Source organism: Echeneis naucrates, chromosome 18, assembly GCF_900963305.1.
Source record: "Echeneis naucrates chromosome 18, fEcheNa1.1, whole genome shotgun sequence".
Taxonomy (NCBI): domain Eukaryota; kingdom Metazoa; phylum Chordata; class Actinopteri; order Carangiformes; family Echeneidae; genus Echeneis; species Echeneis naucrates.
In genome coordinates this window covers 13,716,663-13,730,820 of record NC_042528.1, presented here as the reverse complement: position 1 = coordinate 13,730,820, position 14,158 = coordinate 13,716,663, and the positions used below count along the sequence as shown (strand labels likewise).

The 14,158-nt window shown below is 39.5% G+C and overlaps 3 protein-coding genes across 10 annotated transcripts in view; all 3 read left to right on the top strand.

The window, feature by feature from the left end:
- Nucleotides 1-1,938, top strand: part of map4k2 (mitogen-activated protein kinase kinase kinase kinase 2) — a 30,161-nt gene extending 28,223 nt beyond the window's left edge. For all 5 annotated transcript variants that reach the window (XM_029526993.1, XM_029526990.1, XM_029526991.1 and 2 more), the window contains one exon: nucleotides 589-1,938. In XM_029526993.1, coding sequence (XP_029382853.1) covers nucleotides 589-676 — 88 coding nt within the window. In that variant the 3' untranslated portion in view covers nucleotides 677-1,938. The remainder of the gene's footprint in view (nucleotides 1-588) is intronic.
- A 2,327-nt stretch (nucleotides 1,939-4,265) lies between these two features.
- LOC115058783 (RNA-binding protein 4.1-like) lies at nucleotides 4,266-8,836 on the top strand. Of its 2 annotated transcripts, none has more exons than XM_029526291.1 (4): nucleotides 4,266-4,334; nucleotides 5,556-5,985; nucleotides 6,257-6,984; nucleotides 7,149-8,836. In XM_029526291.1, exons 2-3 carry the CDS (start codon nucleotides 5,574-5,576, stop codon nucleotides 6,967-6,969), a joined length of 1,125 nt encoding a protein of 374 aa, XP_029382151.1. In that variant the 5' UTR covers nucleotides 4,266-4,334; nucleotides 5,556-5,573; the 3' UTR covers nucleotides 6,970-6,984; nucleotides 7,149-8,836. The 2 variants fall into 2 exon arrangements, with proteins under 2 accessions (XP_029382151.1, XP_029382152.1); XM_029526292.1 differs by having other exon boundaries at nucleotides 4,298-4,330.
- Nucleotides 8,837-9,071: 235 nt separating this feature from the next.
- Nucleotides 9,072-13,888, top strand: LOC115058522 (RNA-binding protein 4.1-like). 3 transcript variants are annotated; one of them, XM_029525869.1, is made up of 3 exons: nucleotides 9,072-9,174; nucleotides 10,680-11,103; nucleotides 11,768-13,888. In XM_029525869.1, the coding sequence occupies exons 2-3, from the start codon at nucleotides 10,698-10,700 to the stop codon at nucleotides 12,625-12,627; spliced, it is 1,266 nt and encodes a 421-aa protein (XP_029381729.1). In that variant the 5' UTR covers nucleotides 9,072-9,174; nucleotides 10,680-10,697; the 3' UTR covers nucleotides 12,628-13,888. The 3 variants fall into 3 exon arrangements, with proteins under 3 accessions (XP_029381729.1, XP_029381730.1, XP_029381731.1); XM_029525870.1 differs by having other exon boundaries at nucleotides 11,194-11,904; XM_029525871.1 differs by having other exon boundaries at nucleotides 10,680-11,904.
- Nucleotides 13,889-14,158: the final 270 nt, after the last annotated feature.

Below are 14,158 nucleotides of genomic sequence, written 5' to 3'. Positions count from 1 at the left end.
ACATTTGGAAGAGACAACTTTGAACTGCTGTACAGTGGCAGCCTCACTTGTACTTGAAATATGAAACACAATCAATAATTACATTATTTTAAAAATTCCCTCCACCACTCCACATAATACTGTTTTGTAGATCATGATATTTAGGCTGGACTGCTTTGTGATATTACATTTTGGATATTATCTCAGTCTGATTCATAGTACTAACAGCAGTACAGACAGATTTAATAGCGGTGTTGGTTGGTTAGTGCTATTTGAAATAGTACAAACAGTAGTTGTTCTCAAAGTAGTAGCAGAAGCTGAATTAGACATACTAATGGTAATGGTAGTGTTGATTCCAACAGTGCCAGTATTATAATCATTATTAATCATATTAAACTGAATTAAGGGGACATAATTACTAGGAATTGATAGCAGAACAAGATATATTGATGACATAAATAAGAAAGAGTTTTTGAAAAAGCTAATGCGCAGCGAAGAATTTCAATAATACCATTTTAGTACAGTTTCAGCCTACTAGGAAACACTGACTATATAAGATAAATAACTTAATTCTATCCATACTTTCTGATGACATTGCTCTTTGTGCAGAGACATCATCCTTCAGAGCACACCCACACATGACCCTTCAGCTCTGAGCAACCTCTACATCCTAACAGGACATGAAAGCAGCTACTGAAAGGAATAGATCATCTTTAACAAAGAAGAACAAAAATGCAGATCTGCGCATAAGAACTGTCGTCCGTGACTGAAGCTATAGCAGACACCAGCACAAACTAATTCCACCACCTCTCTGCTGTGACAGACAAATGTCAGTGTGGGATTAAGTTGCCAGCTCAGATGTCTCAAACTGTTTTTGTTGAGATACTGGTCAGTATGCTAAATGAGTTTCTAACTCATTTAACTACTTTAATGAAAAGCAATTCAACCCTAAACCAAAGTTTGACTGCTACAGAGAAGACATAGCCATAGAGTCACTGCTATATCTATGGACTGAAGAAAAACATCAGTGACATCTATCACAGTTTGAGTTTTCAGTTGTCTTTGTCAGACACTAGAACCACAACATTTGGTCAAATCCCTGAGAGGCTACATGGAGGGACCGTCTGATTCAGACACGCACAGCAGATGTTGTGATAGAGTTGAATTTTTCTAAGGATCTCTGTGAGACTTTTTAGCGTAGGTGGTGACTGTTGGTGGCACCGCAGCTGAAAGCATTTATACTTTGGTTTCACTACTGCATTCAATTCGTATTTGAGTTCCAGCAATGACCAGTTTCTCGCTTGTAAATACTGTTTCCATTGCATTTACCAGCTGGAAAAACTCAGACTTCTTTAAATTTGCTGAATATATCTAAGATGGGGCTAAATGATGTGGAAAACAGAGTTTGTCAAGGTAATTATTGCGCTGCAGCCATTACGTTCAAAATGTAATTGATGTATTGTGATATCCTGATTGCATAATGCATGAGTTTACCATCACAATACAGTCATTCCATTTGACCTGAATCAGGCTGATTTTTCAGGGGGTTTCTTCCTCAATCTAGTTATATTTTTTTAAATAATGTTTTGACCAGCATTTGGTGTTTTGATGAAAGATATTCGACCAATCAAAAGCAACCGGATTTAGGAATAAGGTTTTTTCAAACTAGTTGGTCGGACTAGTGACAACTAGTCAGACCAATGCATTACAAACTGATGAAGTCTTTTGAACAAGAGGAGAAATGTCTTTTTTGACAAACCTAAGTCCAAAGTCTAGTTGCTTTCGATTCAATTGTTGGCTGGCTATGACTCTGACCTGGATGAATGAGAATATACACAGACATTTTTAATGAAAGATATTCACCACTGATTTATCACTGTTTTATGATGGCCATGAGAGCTCAGCACACTACAACCTAAGAAATTTCATGCAACCAGACAAAACAAACAAACAAACAAATTAAGGAAATAGCAATCCATGCAAGAATCTCACAACCAAGTTTTGTGAAAATAATTTTTGGTACATCCATACTCATTTTCTCAATTTTTTAACTTGTGTATCTGAACCTGTCCATAGACATCTCTTTTTGGAGTTTCTGTGTTTGCACTTGTTTCCTTGAGCTCCAATGCTTGGAGCTCCCAGGGCCACCTAATATTGACTTAAAAGGCAGCTGTAGTCTTTTTCAAATGTTGGATTATCATCAAAGTATCAGTTAGAAATTCACGACACCTTGACTCCAAGCCACTGGTCCAACTTGGAATAATGAAATGGATGCTAAAATGTAAAATTCCAAAATTCAATTCCGACTAATGGTTTCACTTACATTTCAGTGTAATTTCATAATGAGTTTTATTTACTCTTTTCCTGGAAAACCTACAGGTGAAAATTGATGCATTTGAGTAAGCATGAAGCTTTTACTAGGAAACTGTATGTTGGGAGTGTTATGATAGCCCTAGGCTTACTCTCAAAACACTGACAGGAACATATGGTATCTTGTTTTGGATGAATTTTGATGTAGGGAGACTAATTAAAGAAACTTATAAAAACATATATTTATATTTCTTGTTTGAAGCTGCCTTGTCATCTGGTCAAAGTTATCTTACGTTAATGTGAGCTAAAAATTAAATAGAAACTAAGTGTGTGGTAAGCCAAATTTACTCTTATCCATTTTTTTTCCTAACCTAAGAAAAAATCACATTTAAATGTAGATTGAAGTTTATAAATGTGCTCCTTTAGCATAGAAGCTCTTACATTATTTGCTAACGTGGTGTGACCCTCTGGTGTCTGAAAAAGACTGCTCCATTGCAGCTTCAACATGTGAGTCCATTTCACTCCAGTTCAGCTGTACACGTTGTTAGTTGTATGTTTGATTACCTGAGGTGCCATAGAAAATGAATGTGGACTTTCGCAGCCCCCTTATGATTGTTTGACAAAAATATAAATTCCACATGTTGCGAGTTATATGTATGTTTTTTGTAGAAAGTAAACTGTATTACTAACATTCAACTTTCCCTGACAGATACTTGAATGACATGATGTGCATATGGGCTTCTTTTTTTTCATGTTTGGTCTTGTGGATAAAATGTATGTATACAAAAACACAGTATGCTCTTACTGAATGGAGGGATTGTAATATAAAGAATAAAGATATCCTCTAACCCTAAAATAGATTGAAACACTGCAATGTAAGAAACTATTCAAACCTCTTCATTTTTTGTTCTGGAAAACATGTTTTCAGAAACATTCTTTTTCAAAATCTGAAATTGAAATCTTTATTCTCCAAAGTATTCAGAGCGTTAATGGAGGAATTGTAGAAGCCTCTTTGGTAGCAGTTACAGCTTCCAGTCTTCTTGTAGAAGGCTCTATAGCGTGGTTACTCAAGTAACATTCATGGAGGTCCAGAACAATAAAAAGACCTCAAGCCGAGGTCTGGTTGTGATCATGTGTTTCCTTGCATATCCCTATCAACTATTTGCTTTTGCTATGTTAACGTGGTATTCACATGAAGTTGAGTATGCTATCATTCCCTTCAGCTATATGATTGACAGTTTACTTTTAAATCAAATGAAGTACATTTCAATAACATTTCAACTGTCACTTTTAATATTTGACTTGTGAGGGATTTGAAAACATAATTAGGCAACTATAAACACGTTCTTTTTGCAAATTAAGTAAAATCAGGGACACATCAAGACATTTCATTTACATACATTTTTGAAAATTCAGGGAAAATTGAATAAAATGTATAGCTTTGTCCCGGGCTAGCTATATAGCTTTGTAGCTCAGTGGTAGGGTTTCATGCTTTACATGCAGAGGCCTCGGGTTCAAACCCGGCCACAAGGGAAACCAGTCCTAAATCCGGATAAATGAGGAGTGGAGTGTACACCATGTTTGGGTTAACAGTAACTACAGACACAGAGGAACAAAACTGGATTGGCTCCAGCACGGATAAGCGGTTGAAGATGTATGAATGAATGAAAGAATGAAGAATGAATGAATGAAGAAGGAAGGACTGAATGAATGAAAGAATGAAGAATGAATGAATGAATGAATGAATGAAGGAATGAATGAAAGAATAAAGGAGCTCTAGCTTGAGGGGCTGTTGATTCCAAAGACTGTCTCGCTGCTGTATTGATTTATTGAGCTGAGGGAGGTTAGGTGATGGAGCTGAAGATAGATTACCAGTTACCCGGCATTTTGCACCATTGATTCTGAAACGAATTCCTACTCCTTCCCAGTTGGTGGCGACAGGGCCATAAGTCGCGAACTGGCATAGCGTTCACATCAGAAGCGAAGAAGAAGCCGCGCCATTTCACTTTTCATTCATTGGTTTTGCGGCCTACATCTATTTGTAGGTGAGTTAGAGATGAAAACACCGTGACAGTACATTTTGAGTAGTTGTTGACATACACCCGTCATCGTAGCTTTGTTAAAGATGGGTTTTTTTTATTAAAATGATGTGCTGATTCTGTGGGCAACCATCTGCAAACGATTTGTTGGCTAGTAGCTAGCTAGCTAGCTAGCATAACAGCTCCCTACAATTATGCTTCCTGTTTGTTCTATGTTTCTACTTATTCAAACGCAGTTATCCTCATATGGATGCATTGGTCCATTTCATGCTGTTTCGTGCGTCATATATAAACTGACCGGTTCGGTCATTGTGGTAAAAGGTCGTCGAACTCCGACATATCGTAACATATAACGAGAACACGGACAGCGTCAGTGTTAGCAAACAGGCTGGCTAATAGAATTTACTCGCTGACGTAAGGCTTAGACGAGATGTTTACCTCGACGTTAGCTCGTGTGAAGTTCAGTCCATCAAACTGTACTTGCATTGGGGAGCAGATGATGCAGCATTCAAATGTCTACATCTGAGTAAATAAAGCAGATACAAGTGAACAATTAAAGACCACATACAATTTCCTTGGATAAAGGAAATCTATCGCCAGTGTTAGGAGACTCTTGGAGAAAATTTTTTGTATACAGCTGGTGTCCGCCCCATCTGACCGTTTCACAATCCAAAAATTGGGCTTAGTGGCTGTTCAGCCCTTTGTTTTGATTTTTAGCATTTATTGTGCTAAAGAACGCTGCAGTACGTTCATTCCAGGCTACTTTGTGGCCTCTGACATTTCAGCTCCATTGAAAATCTATAGGTACAATATATCTACTCAAATAAAACAAAAAAGTTCTAACATTCATGTTTGAGACTCAGTCTAGTCTTTAAATTCGGCCCCTTCCTTCACTCACTAGTCTAATTGAGCAAGTGTTTGATTTTTGTCCAGTGTATTTGCATGATCGGCCTTGGGATTTACAAAGAAGTATGGCTCAATGGTAAACATGCCTATATAATATAATATAATATAATATAATATAATATAATACAGAACAAGCCAATGAACCAACAAAAGTCAAATGAGAAAAATCTTTCCTTTCTGTCTACAGCTCTGTGATAGTGCTGATGTCCAACTGTTGACTGTATTATTTTAATTTCATATTGTGATGTATGTTATTTACAAATGTTATGTCAACAATTATTATAAAATTTTATAATTCAAACAGTTTTCTAATTCTTCCAGGAAACGGGGAACATCAACATGGTGAAAATTTTTATTGGCAATCTTGCTTGCAGTACTACACCTGAGGAGCTGCGTGAACTCTTTGAGAAGTATGGCAAAGTCACAGAATGTGACATTGTAAAAAACTATGGTTTTGTACACATGAACAGCATGTCTGAGGCAGAGGAGGCCATTCAAAACCTCCACCAGCACCAGCTGCATGGCTGGCGCATGAATGTTGAGATGAGTAAAGGGAGGCCCAAGTCCACCACCAAACTGCATGTCAGCAACCTCGGTGAAGGGGTCACCAGTGATGTTCTTCGGGCCAAGTTTGAGGATTTTGGCCCAGTGGTGGAGTGTGACATAGTGAAGGACTATGCCTTTGTTCACATGGAGCGAATGGAAGATGCCATGGATGCCATCAGTAAGCTGGACAACACAGCCTTCAAAGGTGAATTCTCGGGCAGTGGAGCATGAGCTGTCTTTACTGTATGTAAATATTAATTTGGATTCCATTTTGTCGATCTGAAGGTCTTGTGACCCATACGTGATATTCCACACAAAGAGAAATTATGCCTTCAGTCTTTTTCAAAAAGCAGTGACAATGCACTGGCATAAAATCACATGCTCTCGTGCTTAAGGCTATTTTGTTTTGCTCAATGACTTTCAGACAAACGCATTTAACATGTTTTATAGTTGCATGTCTTCTCTCTTCTTACAAGGCAAGCTGATGAGCGTACAGCTATCCACCAGCCGCCTGCGAACTGCCCCAGGAATGGGAGATCATACTGGCTGCTATGTCTGCGGGAAACATGGTCACTGGTCCAAAGATTGTTCAGTTGGTCGAAATAATAGCCATGGTGATGACTCGAGAGGTCGCAGTGCCTGGGCCCAGCCACACGGTCCGCCAGGTTATGGCCGTGGCAGCTACAGCATGGCCTCACCTTCAGCAAATGGTGGCTCTGCATATAATCAGGGTAGTTATGTTGGTGGGCTACCTCCTCCCCCTCGAAGGCTCAGTAGCTATGGCTCTGAGTGTGGCGATAGGTATGTCAGCAGAGTATCAGGCCCTTATGCTGAGAGGTCACCACATGTGTATAGCAGTGTTGATTATTATGAGAAGTATCGGGCTCATCCTTATGGCTCAAGCTATTTCGAGGATCGGCGCATGTCCTACCTCCCGCCTCCCCCACCCCCTCCTTCCTCCCTGTCAAAGCTCTCCTCCGGTATAGATCTGTTTAACCGTCGACCAATGCCTCCACCTACATCACCCTCTGCATACTATGCACAAGACCGCAGCCTGATCAGACGAGTGCCTTTCTCTTCAGCGGGCTCCACCTATGAGCGAACACGGCTCTCACCAGTGTCCTCCAGGAACTCCTATGCTGTTCCACGACCCAAGGACCATTATGCACCACGATATACACCTTACTGAAGCCATGGTGCCAAGGTGAGCAACATAGTAAACAAATATGACAGTTTACTTGATCTCTAGGGAGTGCGACACTTTGTTGTAAACCAATGTGCACTGGGATCTTTCAGATTTCTTTCACACGATAAATACTCAATAACTATTTTACAGATTTTGAAAAGGGATTATCCTGCTCTCTCTAGGTCTCTTTGAACATTATAGGACTTTGCTGTGGTTTCTTCAACGTATGCGATTCCATCAGTCTGTGTGACGTGCAACAAAGAATATGTGATTCTGAAGTTCAGTTTGGAAATTGTGTTGGCATCTTGAGATGGCAGTTCCAGCAGCTGACCCGCACTTCATCAGACTTGTGTTCTCCAGAGGGATGATTACCAAACTGCACTGTTTAACATTTGTGATGTATGAAACAATAATTTTCTCACTTACTCTGCAGGGTTTCAGCTCAATTTTTAGCCATGTCTTTTATCCTCACATGAAACAGTTGTTAGTTGTTTGGCCTTTGTCATTTTGAAGAAAGCTGGATTTACGTGAATGAGCTATGCCATACATGTAAAGGCACTAAGACTGCATACGAGAATTACACATTAATGCCATGGCATTAAAATAACAACCATGCAGTAGGAAGAGCAGGAGCTGATTGGCTGCTGCTGTTTTCTTCCTTGTGTGACTTGTGGTGGAGTTGTGGGGAGAGAAGTTAAATTCTCTCTGTAATCATAAAGCTTGGTTTCATATGAATAAATGATCATGAACACAGTGAGTTCAATGCAGTAATATCCTGTTTAATAAGAATAAAATAACATTGTTAGCAGGCTGTGAGTAGTTTAAATATGTGTACCTCATTGACACCGAATTGCAAATTTAATGAAAGGATGCAAATGCTGTGAAGAATAAAATTAGCATGATATAGCCCTATCCTATTCCAGATATGTGTAACTTGTGCAGCAATGTTATCAATGAGTGAGAGCCGACCAAGCTCTCAGTCAGTCACTACCAGTGCCATGGTTACCTGTGGCACTAGTACCTCACGTTGACTGTAAATCCAGCTTAGCCTTCATGTTCAATTAATATATTAATTTTTTAATTTGGTTGTGGTTTGACCCAGCCAGTTAGCTGTGTCAGTTGCTTGTAGAGCTGAAAAGCTTAATCTTGCTCCTCAGCATGCATCTTGTGATGTGAATCAGTTATATGGATGTGGATAAATTTATATTTTTCAAAAATTATCATCATTGATGATGAGTAGTAGGCTTATTTTTCATGTATGTTCAATTAGAGCTAAAACCAGACAAAGGGTGAAACGGGTGTCTGCCCACAAATATGAATCCATATCTGTGTAACTGACTCGAGTGTTCAGTCAGGGTACAGAATCGCTGCAATTGATTTTAAGGGAGAGGATTTGAAGTAAGACAAAGATTTTCAAACATTCCAGCCTCTGTGTTATCATTTCAAAATGTTTGCAAAATAAGCAAGTTAATTTTATATTGAAGTTTCTGCTGATAAGTCAGAATTCTTGAAGTATTGTTGAGTGACAGTACCAACAAGAATATTGGATAACATGTTGGCTAACAACTGTTTTCTTCCCACTGACAATATTGCACACTTTGCCTGCATCTGAACACAAAAATAATCCTTCAAATCCTGGATCTTAGTCTGGGATGGTTCTGTGTTGTAAATGGCTGTGTAACAAGCAGATAGAAATGTGAGGCAGGATTCAGGTATGGGCTGTTAAAGTCGTGAGGCACTTGTGTTAAAGGTGCCTTTGTTTAGCTTGCATATATGTAGATTTGAAGTTTGTATTTTTTCATATTAGCTGTAAAAGACCAGCATACAATGAAAATGATTTTTAATAAAGACATTTATTTTCGTTTCTGGAGTTTTGTTCTCAAAGAAATTTTCTTTCATATAATCTACTTTTGAGCATGTTGATTTGTTTGTTTTGTATACATACACACGTACATTAAGAGCAATATGAAGATGAGAATATGTGATAAAGTCTGAATATCGGGATATTCCGTTTTCCACCTTTGTTCCTTTGTTTGCTTGATGTTTCGTGTTACGTCACTTGCCGCTTTAGTCCCGCCTTGAAGCTGCTAACTGTTAGCCGCTGCAGTCTCCGTGCTGCCTGGTCATGAGCTGCTCGTGTTACGCCAGTCGGTAGAGCAGGTCGCCATTTCAGTTTCCGAGGATCGACACAGTCTGCTGTTGGTAAAGGTACGAATCTACAAATACAGCATGCCACGGAGGTTCCCATCTTGTCGGCTGAGTTAATGCATTAAAGGTTCCTGTCGGTTTGAGGAAAAACGCAAGGCTTTTGTCGTGTATGGAAATGCTATGCTAACTGAAAAAATATGCTATAGGCGTGCTAGGGATTTGACGTTATTGGCTAAAAGCGTGGGAGGAATGTAACGTAACTTGTTGCCCCCCATAACAGTCACATTTACGTCTTAAATTATTACTGTTTATTGTATTATTCTCCATTCTTTATGGGCCTGTTTGTTTCGTTAACTTCGGTTTCTGTCGCGAACTGAAGTGGGTTTCAGAGCCACGATGTGTTGCCTGGAATGTGAATGAAAGGAACCTGAGATCAGTGTGTACGATTCTGATGGCCTCTGTAAAGTGGTTTCATCGATGACGGTGACGTTATCAGCCCAACATGAAATCACATTTGGTTCGTTAAATAACGAAGGAATCACGACATCACCGTCGACGGATTACAAAGTCGAAGTTTGAGGCTTTGCCTTGGTAGAGCTACTTCAGACGTGTTTTGATCTGTTCTGGTCTGGGCTTTCACACGGCCATGACAGAATATAGATTGAAAATTGATTTTTTTCATTCTGTTAGTGTAAAACATTGTAGGATTTCCATATTACTATGATAAAGAAATGTTAGATTTTGGTTTAAATGTTCCGTTGAACTAAGCGGTGCTCGAGGGTGAACTGATTATTTTGGTTCTCGGAGGTTTTGTCTGAACTGAAGTCATTAAATGTTCCCTGTGCTCAAAAAAGTAAGGGAATTTGGTTGACTACATTTTCTGCCAATAACTTGAAAAGTATTCTAAAAATAACACATGGGCATTCATTTGGAAGTATAAATCAACCATGCTTCTTCTTGAGCTGTTTCGGGTCAGACGTGTTCTTATGATGGCCTTGTGAGGTTGGCCATAACTATTATGAGATAGGAAGATGATATAAATGTGACTCAAGTGACTGCAGAAGGAAGCGTGTGAGTGGTTTCCATACTTGCCTATAAGTAAGTTAAACATTTCAGTTATGTATTAGAAGGGAACCAGAGACCTCACGTTTTATAAACATTAGACTTTGTATTTATTTAAAAGCACGGAACACCTTTTTCTTGTTTTTCCCATGTCTCAAAGATATATCCAAAAACCTCAGTACATGTATGGAATGCATCAAAAGTATCTTTTCTGTGGTTTATCTTAAGTACAAATACACATGCTGTGTTAATCTAGGACATAACTGTTAAATGAGTAACATTTAAATTGAATCTATCATCTATCATTTACTTAGATAAAAATTGAAGATAATCCAAAGCTAAAACTGTGTTGCCTCAAAGACAAAATGACATCTGTGATTGACTGCCATTTGCCGCAAACATTTCTAAAACACCAGTTTTAATAATTTGTGTTAAGATTAATGCAACTGTTCAAATTTAGTCATTGTAATTTGCAGTTATATTTATTTCCTCCCCTCCCTTAGAGACGTGGCAGCTCCACAATGGTGAAAATATTCATTGGGAACTTGTCACCAGACACTACATCAGATGAACTTCGCTCTCTCTTCTCCCAGTATGGCAAGATTGCAGAATGTACTATTGTCAAGAACTTTGGCTTTGTGCACATGGATGATAAAGCGGAGGCTGAAGAAGCCATCTGCAACCTTCACCATTATGAGCTCAATGGCCAGCCCATGAATGTGGAATTGAGCCGTGGGAAGTCAAGAGGATCCACCAAACTTCATGTTGGCAACATTGCCTGCACCAACCAGGAGCTGAGGGCTAAGTTTGAAGAGTTTGGCACAGTGTTGGAGTGTGACATAGTAAAAAACTATGCTTTTGTTCACATGGAACGAATGGAGGATGCCATGGAAGCCATTAATCAGTTAGACAACACAGCTTTTAAAGGTGAACTCTTGGGCTGGGCTTGATGGGAAGTTAAACTTTTATTAGATATTTGATATCAGGAATATTTAATTATGTTATATAAATTCACAGGTAAGTGTTGGATGCACCTCAGGTGAGTAAAATGGGAGAGATAAGGGGATAATGATGAGCTCATCAATAAGGCAACCCACCATACTTAATATTTTAAAGCTGGTATCCGTAATATCATTGGTTATATCCAGCTGGTAGATAGAGTGCTGTAAAACACTAATGGCCAGATATTGCAGATTATGAGTTACCTCTTAAGCATACAGTCTTTTAAATCCTGGAAGAAACAAAATTTTTTGCAACCACAATGAAGGTCTACTTATATTTATGACAAATGAAAACATAAATGCAGGTCACTCTGATGAGTTCCCTCGCCAATTTTTACCACATGACTATCATTGAGGTAATCTTTCTTTTTCACTGCAAAGCGTTACTATGTAAGTTACGGATTTCAGCTTTAACAATCGTTCTTTTTGCTGTCAATGTATTTTAATAATAGGCTTATTGCCACTAAAGAAGCATTATTCAGGTTATCTGGACTGATGGATTAGGAGACATTTATGACAGACAGGAAATGTCAAATATATTTGGAAAAAAAATGCAGGCATAAGTCCTTATTGAATCTTTTCTTTTTAAGGCAAACTGATGAGCGTGAAGCTTTCGACTAGCCGCCTGCGTACTGCGCCGGGAATGGGAGACAGATCAGGTTGTTATCGTTGCGGGCAGGAAGGCCACTGGTCCAAAGAATGTCCTCTAGACCAAAATGGCTACCACAGAAACGGCTCAGAGCCAAAGTCTGATGGATACGATGCCTCGAGATTTGGTGGGCGTGGTCACAACAGGGGTTATCATCCGGACTTCAGTGGCGATCCAGATTATGGTGGCAGCTATGCTCCTGTACATGTGTTTTCCCGGGGTGCTGGTCACAGCAGCGGCATGGCGGGGTACAGAAGGGGTGCAGGCTATGAAAGCGCAATGAGATACGGGCCACACCCAGGTTACGGCATAAGCGCTGTTGCTGATCATAGCATGCCTCGGATGTATGGCAACGAGGTGGCATACCGGAGCAACGGTTCTCTCTATGGCGCGGTACCAGCCTACCCGATGCGACGGTCGCCTTACGACGAAAGGGATCCGTACGGGGTCGTGGACTACTACGAGAAGTACAGGGCCAATTCTTACGGAAGCAGTTATTTTGAGGAACGCCGCGCCGTCCCTTTGCCTGCTCCATCAACAGCTTCTTCCACAGCTGTAATAAGGGAACGTCTTCCCCCCTCTAGCCTTGACCCATATGAGTGCCCTCCCCTCCCTCCTCCACCAGCCCCAGTGTCCTCATACTATGCACGTGACCGGAGTCCAATTCGGAGACTCCCTGCCGAGACAGATGGATACACATTTGAGCGTTCGCGCCTTTCCCCAGTGCCCACCCTCCAGAGAAGTTCTACCTTTGACCATTCGCGGGATCCCGGTGCTGAGCGGGCTCGATATACATTCTGATCCTTGTCCAATACAGCCAGGTGAGAGCTGACTAACATTTAGAGGATAGAATAGCCTAAGTGCCATTGGAGTCACTGAAAAGTAAACAATGTATCTCATCGGTAATATCAGTGGCGCAGGTCACCTTTCTGAATATGGAGAGACATGGTTAATAAGGGTTATGTCACAATAAAACAATAACCAACGTGTAGACTTTAGTGTGAATGGTTGAATGCATTCACAATGCTGTGATCTCATTCCAGCTCATACTAAAAAATACAGTACAAGTAATGCTCAGCTGATCACCTTTCATTGTCCTATTTCCATGTTGTGATATTCATGGATTTCTGAGAGGGAATAGTCCAGTGTAGAGGTGTCAGGGTTTCTGCCAGGCTGAAAGTGCCCTCTCAATCAAGCAATTTTTGGTTGGCCAGATAAGATACAATAGTGGGTAAGCTTCCCAGCAATTGATTCTTAAAATGATTAGTTAACAGGGATGTAATTCTAAAAGCCACAGTTAAAATGGCCATTGAGTGCATTAGGCCAAATCCAAGTCCAAATATCTAAAGGGTTTACAGACCCTGTCAGTCTTAAGTGGCCCTCTTTGTGAGCCTTGAATTTAGAATGTGCGGCATGGATGAGTGTTCCCTGTTCCACTCTGGCCTAACTTGACCAGTCTCAGTCCTACCCACCCCAGCACACCCACAGGATCCTCATACCAGGACAAGCAACCCTTCTGATGGAAACAACCTGGGTGACATCTACTCATGAAACTGTGAGAAGAAAAAGTTTTCCCCTCTCAAAGTAGCTATATGTTCTTTCACTATTTAGATTCTATTCATAGAAAAAATTAACATAGTGCATGGTGCATGTTTTAAAGGTGAGTCCTAGGATTATGTTATGTAAATGAAGTGAATTCTTTCAAGCAGCGTCTTAAGTATCACTGTATGTATTTTAGTGCATTTCTGTTAATGTAAGTTTACATTGTTATTAGATATGTGAAACAATGGCAAAACAATCTAAATTCTGTATCACTTACATTATAGCCATGCACAGGTTAAAATGGTTATACTTTTGTATTTGGACTATATGGAATCTTTGATGATATGATGCTTTAGAACTTTTTATCAAGCTGCATTTTTTTAATTATTTAGATTTATTTTCATGGGTGTGATAAATATGTGGCTTCACATCGTCACTTGTAGTCTGTTAAGAACATGACCTCAATTACTGTCCATCTTGATTTCCTACTATTAGGTTAATATTAAAACTGAAAACTGTGGCCTCTGTGTTTATTTTGTCGTGTGTGTTTGTGTGCGTGTGATTTTATATAGTTATTTATATATAGTAAAATTATTATATAAATTAAAAATATGCTATTGAAATAAAGTCATAAAACGGTACTCTAGGTTTGACCAATGCTGTGTTTAGCTGGGAATTTTAATAAAAAAGTGAAAAGTAGAAAAATTATCTTGGGTTGCTCGAGACGTTGAGATCTAATGGCGTCTTCCTTCCTCTAATGGTAATGTGGGGTAACGAAACTGAAAGTACT